This window comes from Telopea speciosissima, chromosome 11 (genome assembly GCF_018873765.1).
Source record: "Telopea speciosissima isolate NSW1024214 ecotype Mountain lineage chromosome 11, Tspe_v1, whole genome shotgun sequence".
Lineage (NCBI taxonomy): Eukaryota > Viridiplantae > Streptophyta > Magnoliopsida > Proteales > Proteaceae > Telopea > Telopea speciosissima.
This window is the reverse complement of record NC_057926.1, coordinates 16,690,752-16,701,848: the sequence shown is the minus strand read 5'-3', so window position 1 is coordinate 16,701,848 and position 11,097 is coordinate 16,690,752. Positions and strand designations below refer to the sequence as shown.

The 11,097-nt window shown below is 37.6% G+C and overlaps 1 protein-coding gene across 1 annotated transcript; it reads left to right on the top strand.

The window, feature by feature from the left end:
- Positions 1-2,358: 2,358 nt before the first annotated feature.
- Positions 2,359-2,877, top strand: LOC122644830. Its single transcript, XM_043838209.1, has one exon. The coding sequence runs from the start codon at positions 2,359-2,361 to the stop codon at positions 2,875-2,877; it is 519 nt and encodes a 172-aa protein (XP_043694144.1).
- The last annotated feature ends 8,220 nt before the right edge of the window (positions 2,878-11,097 follow it).

Below are 11,097 nucleotides of genomic sequence, written 5' to 3'. Positions count from 1 at the left end.
GGATAGATTCTGTCTGCCGTTAGAAGAAAAAAAATTGTATTTCTTAATCTATCAAGATTTTGGGCCCCAATTTCTATGGGATTATGGATGACATGTAGATGGATTATTGTTTCAAATTTGATGCCCATCCAATTTCGTTTGATATCCCATCTGAAAGAGAACTTGTGACTAGTCTGTTGTTTTGGCAGAATTTGAACCTAAAATTGGGAATAATGAAAGCCCAACTAATACTTGAAATTTAGAATTGAAATTTGGTTTGAATCATTATTATTTAGTCTAGTTTAATACAAAAAAAATTTGGATTAAGATAAATTTGGGATATGGTATTTATGTATCTTTTAAATATGTTGTGTAGATTCTGGCTGAATCTGTGCACTAAGATTGAAACAAATGATTTAAATAAGAAATATGAGAATTTGGAGATGGTTTTTGGTGCAGATCTTGGTATTAGGGTAAATTGGTCCTCTGTAAATTTTGAGAGTCTCTAGATATGTACAAGTGGGAAAAATATTACAATTTGAGGGCTGCTCGTGTTTACAAGTTGGGTACGGCTTTGTAAGGGTACATAAACCTATTGATTTTGCTATTTATGATCTATGCAGGGGATATTGGATCGTTATTTTTGTGATTTGAAGTGCAGTGAGAATTGACTTAAAACTTGCAAGGTGAGTGAGACCCCGCAGAACCCATGTATTATTTTCATATACAAATCTCTTTTCTTTGATTTGCCATTTTGTGAAATTTCATGATTTGAAACAACATGACTATTTGTGCATAATTGTCTTGAAGTCTATTTTGAAGTATTATGCATGTTTTGAAATATAATTTGATTTTTATGGAAAGAATGCATGATTTTTACTTTATTAAAAGCATGATGCGATTTGTCATTTTATAAGATATGATTTGAATGTAATATTGTTGGACTGTAAACCTTCCAACAGGGGGTTATGTGTTGGGATGGATTGTTGAGCACAGGAGTGAGGCAAGAGCGTGACGTTTAAGGACATGGTCCGATTCTGTGAGCCAAGAGCTCGAATCTTGCAATTCCATTATGTTTAGGTATGTGGACCGGAGGGTGAGGCAAGAGCGTGATGTTTAAGGAACGTGGTTTCTCCTCCATAGGAACCCGTTACCGGTTCTGTGAGCCAAGAGCCTGAGTCCCATCCTATTGATTATATTGATGATATGTTGGTTTTTAGCAGTGCCACTTTATGAATCTACTGAGGCTATTAATTGAAATTTGTGTTATAAACATTTGAACTCATGACATGTTTTACTGGAATTTTTTATATTTTCAGATTTATATAACATATGTTTTGAGATTCTATTACATTTCTGGATATGCATTTGTTTACCGATATTTATGTTCTGTTTCTCCTTACTCATTAAGCTTTCCCCAAGCTTACCCCTTTATTTAACCACACAGAGAACTAGAGTCAGGAGCCATGCTCATGTGATGAGTGCACTGGAGTTATTGGAGGAGATGATACTCAGATTGGGGATGATTAGAAAATTTATGGAATCAATTACCTTCTTTTATTTGGAACGGTTGTAATGATTTTGGATTTGGATTTGACCTTGATACATGGTTTAATTTAATATTTGGATGGATGAATGTAATAGAGATATATTTTTACTTTTAGTTGTGGTGCCACCAACACCTTAGTTTTGAATATTCGAATTCATATTAATTGAATTTGAATTTAACTGTTTAAGTCTTTCACTGTGTTATATATGATGGTATTATTGAGGATTTATTTGGAGATTATAACTAATGGTTCAATTTTGGTTCATCTATCTAAAACCATTTCGATCTTATGGATTTGTGAGATGACCCTTACCCCTAGGCCAGTTTGGGGGCATTACAGCGGTAGTATCAAAGCGAAGTTTTAGAGTAGAGTATGAACTAGAATTGGTGGCATAGGTTCTTAATCATAAAGATATTATACCTAGGACTAAACCCCTATCAATAGGGTAGTTTGTTTTGGTTTCCTGTGTACTAGAAATTTTAACATAGGAGTAATATACTGCTTTGGACTAAAGTGTACCTCTTTTTGTTAGGTACCATGCCTCCCCGCAGAGGACGCTCAATTCCTCCACCACCAGCTGGGAAGAATCTACCCCCACCACCACCTATTGTACCTGGGGTTATGCCATAGGATTTTATGGGAGCCTTTACAAATTTTATGAATTTTGTACCACACCAGGCTACAGTTGGCGGTAACCAACCACAACTAGGGCAACAAGCCACAAGGAGAGGATACCAGCAGGGTGATGGAAAAGTTTAAGAAATTGGGACCACTTAACTTCAAGGGAGTGAGTATAGATCCCTTGTGGCCGTCAGTTTGGGTTGACGAGATGGAGAAGATCTTCAGAGTCTTGAAGTGCACCAAACACCCGAAGGTCACTTGTGCCACATTCATGCTGCAGGGAGAAGCCAATATGTGGTGGAAGACTTCTAGGCAGATTCTGGAAGCTCAAGATCCAGTAATTACATGGGCGCGATTCTTAGAGGCCTTTTACGAGAACTTCTTCCCTGAAAGCCTTAGGGAGAGAGAGGTGAAGTTTTTACAATTGACTCAGGGATCAGATTCAGTGATGGCCTACAAAAAGAAATTTGAAGAATTAGCTTGGTTTGCACCTGAACACATTGATACTGATGCTAAAAAGGCTAAGAAATTTTTGAGAGGTTTGAATCCCCAATTGAAGGGATCAATCGTAGTATTGAAGCTGAGATCATATGCTGAGGTGTTAGAGAGAGTACTATTATTGGAGGATAGTCAGAGAGGTACTATACAGGACAACTCGAGTAAGGTACAAGGAAAGAGGCCTATTGACAGTCAGCACTCTAGGGATGATAGACCCCAGAGGCATTAGAGGACTCACTATGAGCAGACCACACAGACTCTTTGTCGTACCTGCGGTAAGCATCACGGTGGGCAGTGTAGGCAGAATTTTGATAATTGCTATAGATGTGGAGGACGAGGTCACATGGTAAAGGATTGCCCTACGTCATTACCTCGTGAAGCACCACAGCTTGGACAACAAACAACACCACTGCAGAGGCAGCATCGGATACAACTGTATGGGCAACAATAGATACCACAGAGGTTACCATATCAGGGGCAACGTCCACATCAGACACACCATGGACAACAACAGCCCTCGAGGCATCAACAAAAGCAGAAACATCAGACTGCATAGACAGTTGAAACACAAAAGGCTCAGGCCAGAGTTTTTGCTTTGACGACAGAGGATGTTGAGGCTTCACCAACAGTGGTTACAGGTAAACCTATATCTAAGGATTTAATTTACAGTATAACTGATGATTTCTTTGATTGATTGATGAATTGCATCTAAAACTAGAAAATGAAAACTAAAACCTAGAACATCTTTCAGGTACACTGAACATGTCTATCATATCTGCCAATGTATTATTTGACTTGGGTTCAAGACACTCCTTTCTATCTAAATCATTTTCTGAAAAGATTAGTGTTGACCCTAGACCATTGAAACCCTCCTTATTAGTGACCCTACCATCTGGAGAGAATTTGGTTGCAGACACTATGTTTGAGTCTTGTTTGGTTCAGATAGAGGGTAGAGAGATGCCAGCAAACTTAATTCTTCTAGACATGACAGACTTTAATGTTATACTTGGCATAGACTGGTTGTCTACTTACCACGCCAGTATACAATGTTATGAGAAGGAGAGTTTTTAAACCCAAGAATAAGACTGAATTCAAGTTTAGTGGGTTAAGGATGGATAAACCTGCATCGCCTCTGATATCAGCAGTGCGTGCAAGGAAGTTACTTGCTCAAGGTTGCCATGGATTTTTGGCTTCTCTAGTTGATTTGAAGAAAGAGGAACAATAGTTGGAGGATATCCATATCGTTAGGGACTTTTCAGATGTGTTCCCTGATGACCTTGTTAGGCTACCACCCAATAGGGAATTGGAGTTTACCATTGATCTAGTACCTGGTACGGTGCCGATCTCTAAAGCACCATATCGAATGGCACCATTAGAAATGAAAGAGTTGAAAGATTAGCTGCAAGAATTATTAGAGAAAGGGTATATTAGATTTAGTGTGTCTCCTTGGGGAGCACCAGTTTTATTTGTGAAGAAAAAGGATGGGCATTGACTACAGAGAACTGAACAAGGTGACCATCAAGAATAGATACCCTTTACCCCGGATCGATGATTTGTTCGATCAGTTGCAAGGTGCAAGTGTCTTTTCCAAGATTGACTTGAGATCTGGGTACCATCAGTTGAAGGTCAAGGGTCAAGACATACCAAAGACTGCATTCAGGACCCGTTATGGCCACTATGAATTTGTGGTTATGCCATTTGGGTTGACTAATGCACCAGCTGCATTTATGGACTTGATGAACCGGGTATTCCATGACTTCCTAGATATATTTGTTATTGTGTTTATCGATGATATCTTAATATATTCCAAGAACAAGGAAGATCATGAGGAACATTTAAGGACTGTACTGCAGAGACTCAGAGAAAAACAGTTGTATGCCAAGCTAAGCAAGTGTGATTTTTGGCTCAACCAAGTTGCATTTTTGGGTCATATTATATCAGCTAGTGGGATTCAGTTGATCCTGCTAAAGTCAAGGTAGTTACAGATTAGGCCAGGCCAACCACAGTTACTAAGATCAGAAGCTTTTTGGGTTTGGCTGGTTATTACAGAAGGTTTATTGAAGGTTTCTCCAAAATTGTTATACCTTTGACTAGACTTACCAGGAAGGGTGTGAAATTTGATTGGTCAGAAGAATGTGATAAAAGCTTTCAAGAATTGAAGCACAGATTGGTGATAGCACCAGTGTTGACGATACCAGTAGGAACTGGAGGGATGGTTATTTACAATGATGCTTCACACAAAGGTTTGGGTTGCGTACTTATGCAATATGGCAAGGTGGTAGCCTACGCTTCGAGGCAATTGAAAAATCATGAGAAAAACTATCCCACACATGATTTAGAACTGGAAGCAGTGGTGTTCGTGCTAAAAAATTGGCGGCACTACTTGTATGGTAAGAAGTGTGAGATTTACACAAATCACAAGAGTCTAAAGTACTTCTTTACCCAGAAAAAATTGAATATGAGGCAGAGATGGTGGTTAGAGCTAATAAAAGACTATGATTGTGACATTCACTACCACCCAGTGAAGGCGAATGTGGTTGTAGATGCATTGAGTAGAAAGTCACAAGGATTTTTAGCAGCCATTTTGATTGAACAAATACAACTTCAGGAGGACATCAGGAGCCTGGAACTAGAACTTATTGTCAGTTGCCCCACATCATTATTTGCCAAATTGACTATCAAACCATCATTGATTGACCAAATTAAATCAGCTCAGACTGTAGACCCTTACTTGATGAAGGTCAGAGGTGAAATCCAGGCAGGGAAACAAACACAGTTCCAGTTGACAGAAGATGGGGTTATGATGTATGGCACTCGCTTGTGTGTACCAAATGACACTGAGCTGAGAGATTTAATTTTGAAGGAGGCTCATCATTCTCCTTACACCATTCATCCGGGCGGTACCAAGATGTACCGGGATCTGAACATTACTGGTGGAATAATATGAAGAGAGAAATTGCTCTGTATGTAAAAAAATGTTTGATTTGTCAGCAAGTGAAAGCTGAGCATCAAAGACCATCAGGATTGTTGCATCCATTAAAAATTACGCAATGGAAATGGGAACATATAAGCATGGATTTTGTCACTGGTACATGATTCAGTTTGGGTAGTGGTAGACCATCTGACCAAGTTAGCACATTTCATTGCTTACTCTATGAAGCAGTCTTTGGATAAGTTGATGCAGTTGTATATTGATTTGGTAGTCAAACTTCATGGAGTGCCAGTTTTGATAGTGTCAAATAGAGACCCGAGGTTCACGTCCAGATTTTGGAAGAGCCTATATGAAGCCTTGGGGACAAGACTAAAGTTTAGTACAACTTTTCACCCACAGACCGATGGACAGTCAAAGAGAATGATACAGATACTTGAAGACATGTTGAGAGCCTGTGCTCTAGACTTGAAAGGAAGTTGGGAGAAACACTTACCTTTGGTTGAATTTGCATATAACAATAGTTTTCAGTCAACCATTGGTATGGCCCCATATGAAGCATTACATGGTAGGAAGTGTCGATCTCCTCTTCATTGGAATGAGGTTGGTGAACGGAAAGTTATGGGACCATAATTGATACAAGAAGCTCAGGAGAAAATACAGCTCATACAGAAAAGAATCAAGGTAGCACAAGACAGACAGAAAAGCTACGCTGACACAAAAAGGAAGGAGCTAGAATTCAATGTGGGAGATAGTGTTTTCTTGAAGATTGCACCAATGAAGGGAGTAGTAAGATTTGGCAACAAAGGGAAGCTTAGCCCTAGATTCATTGGTCCGATTAAGATTTTGCAAAGGGTTGGACTAGTAGCTTACCGACTTGCACTACCCCCAACTTTTGCTAGAGTACATGATGTCTTTCACATCTCCTTACTCAAAAAATATGTTGCAGACCCATCGCACGTCCTGAGTTATGAACCATTGCAGCTAAGAGAAGACCTATCCTATGAAGAAACCCCTATTCGTATTTTGGATCATAAAGAACAAATCCTCTGGAACCGCACCATATCATACGTGAAAGTTCTTTGGAATAATCATGGCATTCACGAGGCTTCTTGGAAAACAGAAGATGATATGCAGAGAAAGTATCCACAACTTTTTACCGATCTAGGTATGTAAATTTCGAGGAAAAAATTTTTATAAGGGGGGAGGGATGTAATAGCCACCCCCAAAGTACAAGGGTAATTTGGACTTTTCACTTTTTGTGCAGAATATGTACCAATAGATCAATGAAGGGTGGAATTTTGGTTGTTAACAGGCACACTAGAGATAAAATCTTGCTAGTATTTTATTAGTATTAGTGCAGGGTGTGCTTGTTTATTTATTTATTTTTTCTTCTTTGTGCATGGATATATGTTGCTAGTATCCAAATATATTTATTTATACATTTATTAATATCTAAGAGAGGTTAGCCTAGTGGTTAAGACCCTATATGGATTTAAAGTGGTCAAATGATCAATTCTTGAGGGAAGCAATTAAAAGGAATTTTATTTGTTTTGCTTTGGGTAGCTTACACAATATTGACTTTTGGGTACTATGGATCGATATTGAAAGGAAAAGAGATTCCCTTGTCAAGGTGTACTTGAGAAGTTGAGATAAATTAAGGGAAGAGAGAGAATTAAAAAAGCATAAAGTTTTATGAATTAATAAACTGTAAAATGAATTAAAATATTAAAACTTAAAATTTATTAAAAGGGAGTTGAAACCTATTCTAAGAAATAAAAAACAAATAAAGAAGAAATAAGGAGAAAAAGAGAGAAGGAGAGAAAGTTTTACGTAAGACCAAGAGAGAAGGCTTCATTAGACTTGTCCTTTTTCAAAAGATATACATTTTAATGTTCTCATACTCTATTTAATGATCATTTGAATATAGGAGATTGATTCTTGAGGTTGTATTATGTATGACATGTAGATGGAATATTGTTTCAAATTTGAGACCCATCCAATTTCGTTTGATATCCCATCTAAATGAGAACTTGGGACTAGTCTGCTATTTTGGCAGAATTTGAACCTGAAATTGGGAATAATGAAAGTCCAACTAATACTTGGAATTTAGAATTTCAATTTGGTGTTATTCATTAATATTTAGTCTAGTTTAATACAAAAAAAATTTGGATTAAGATAAGTTTGGGATATGGTATTTATGTATCTTTTAAATATGTTGCGTAGATTCTAGCTGAATCTGTGCATTAAGATTGCAACAAATGATTTAAATATGAAATATGAGAATTTAGAGATGGTTTTTTGTGCAGATCTTGGTATTAGGGTAAATTGGTCCTCTGTAAATTTTGAGAGTCTCTAGATATGTACAAGTGGGAAAAATATTACAATTTGAGGGCTGCTCGTGTTTACAAGTTGGGTACGGCTTTGTAAGGGTACATAAACCTATTGATTTTGCTATTTATGATCTATGCAGGGGATATTGGATCGTTATTTTTGTGATTTGAAGTGCAGTGAGAATTGACTTAAAACTTGCAAGGTGAGTGAGACCCCGCAGAACCCATGTATTATTTTCATATACAAATCTCTTTTTTTTGATTTGCCATTTTGTGAAATTTCATGATTTGAAACAACATGACTATTTGTGCATAATTGTCTTGAAGTCTATTTTGAAGTATTATGCATGTTTTGAAATATAATTTGATTTTTATAGAAAGAATGCATGAGTTTTACTTTATTAAAAACATGATGAGACTTTTCATTTTATAAGATATGAGTTGAATGTAATATTGTTGGACTGCAATCCTTCCAACATAGGGTTATGCGTTGGGGTGGATTATTGAGCACAGGAGTGAGGCAAGAGCGTGACGTTTAAGGACATGATCCGGTTTTGTGAGCCAAGAGCTCGAAGCTCGCAATTTTATTATGTTTAGGTATGTGGACCGGGGGGTGAGGCAAGAGTGTGACGTTTAAGGAACGTGGTTTCCCCTCCATAGGAGCCCGTTACTGGTTCTGTGAGCCAAGAGCCTGAGTCCCATCCCATTGATTATATTGATGATATGTTGATTTTTAGCAGTGCCACTTTATGAATCTACTGAGGCTATTAATTGGAATTTGTGTTATGAACATTTGAACTCATGGCATGTTTTACTGGAATTTCTGATATTTTCAGATTTATATAACATATGTTTTGAGATTCTATTACATTTCTGGATATGTATTTATTTACCTATATTTATGTTCTATTTTCCCTTACTCATTAAGCTTTCCCCAAGCTTACCCCTTTATTTAACCACACAGAGAACGAGAGTCAGGAGTCATGCTCATGTGATGAGTGCACTGGAGTTGTTGGAGAAGATGATACTCAGATTGGGGATGATTAAAAAATTTATGGAATCATTTACCTTCTTTTATTTGGAACGGTTGTACTGATTTTAGATTTGGATTTGACCTTGATACATGATTTAATTTAATATTTGGATGGATGAATGTAATAGGGATTTATTCTTACTTTTTGTTGTGGTGCCACCAACACCTTAGTTTTGAATATTCGAATTCATATTAATCGAATGTTGAATTTAACTGTTTAAGTCTTCCGCTGTGTTATATGATAATATTATTGAAGATTTATTTGGAGATTATGACTAATGGTTCAATTTTGGTTCATCTATCTAAAACCATTTTGATCTTGTGGATTTGTGACACGACCCTTACTCCTAGGCCAGTTTGGGGGCGTTATAGAGGACGTGCGTAGAGACTTGGCAGCATGCGCTCCCGCCCCTCCCCCCCCCACATACAATCATGATTAAAAATTAATTAAAAAAAATAATTAATCACATCCTATTTGGATACCATGTTTCAATAATTGAAAATAACAAAATAATTACCAAATCCATCATCACATGGGTAAGTTGTTACACTAGCAACCTTGTAACTACCCATGTGCACATGGGAAGATTGTTACAATAACCATAATATAACCACCCATATGCCAACTTGCATCCCACTCATGATAATCATATTAACCATTAATTATCTAACATTCATGAGTGGGAATGGTTGCTCTGATATCACACTATAGGTCAAACTACGGTCCAGGGATCAAACCATGGTTCCCTAGGGAAACTAATTATAAATCAATTAGGGTATTGCACGCCCTGGGTTAGCCCATGGTGTCCCATGGGTGCCCCATTTTAATTTTAGGGTTTCCCATGGTTGCCCATGGGAACCCTAGTGCATCCTTGTTAGGGTTTCCCCTTCCCTCATGTGTCCCATGCAATTATGGAACGCAATAGGAACGGAGAAAATCATCTCTAATCCATCACATGGCAAGAGGGATCCATCCCATACTCAAATGTGCAATGGAAATAAATCGATTCGAGTTTCTTTCGCATCCCATGAATATTTAATAATTAATAACAAGAGGAATTAATAAAGAATTGCTAACCTGGTGAGCCTCAAGTATTGGTCCTCCAATAGACAATGGTTCTTCCACAAATGAGCGCTCCAAGCAAACAGATCTGAACCTCCAATGTTGCTATCAAAGTTCTTCAAGCCAATCCCCGATGCTCTCAAATTCTTCAGCACAGATCTAGGGTTTTTCAAACCCTAACTCCCAAACACAGATGAGAGAAACTAGAAGCAGAAGGAGAGAGATCACAAGAGGGAGAGAGAGACCAAAACACTCCAAGACCGGGAAGCCAGAAAACTTGGAGAGCTGGTTTCCCCTCTACGTTTTGGTCCCCTATTTATAATAATAGGGTTTAATTAAATCCTAGATGGATTTAATAAAGCCCTAGTGAAAGTTAGACTCTCTCTCTCTTTGTTTGGCAGTTCTGTTTAAACTCAAAGTGCTTCTAATTGGTGAAGAAGCAGAATCTAATAGGGAAAGTATTAATTAGTTACTTTATTTAATATTTATGGATAATTATAATTAGCACCATATCCATTAATTAAATAAAGAACCAATTAAATTAGCAAATTCTAAATAACTCCCTATATGATAATAAATTATCATATATAACCTCCCCACTAATCAACACCATCATTAAGGAATCTAGGGCATGTACACATGTACTGCTAAACCCCATTCCATAGTACATGTCCATATAGGAGCGTCTGTGCATCTGATTGGATCCCGCAAAACTCGATAAAACACTTTGTTCAAATAATCATATATATTCTGTCATTTTATGTAAAATAGATTTTTGCAAAACCATTTCCAAAACGGCACTGGATCCAGATTTCGATCTGACCATACACAGACAGTCTCAATCTTGGTGTTCCCCAGTCAAGCAATGACGACCATGTTGGATAACTCCTTCGCTCACAAAGTGTTCATGCATTCCCAGAACACCGGCTTTGACTCGCTTGAGTCTCAGTCATTGATGAACCAAAGAATGCAATCACACTTTGCAGCGACAGGGTTCCCTCAGGCAAAGGGTGTCGGTGACACATGTCTATCCCTTGCTACATCTGGCAGTAATACATTAGGAAATCGATAAAGTAGATTCTTCGCCAATA

Bases quoted from the DNA above. Each gene is read 5' to 3' on its own strand.
- LOC122644830 (XM_043838209.1), top strand. From the start codon at position 2,359: ATGGAGAAGATCTTCAGAGTCTTGAAGTGCACCAAACACCCGAAGGTC.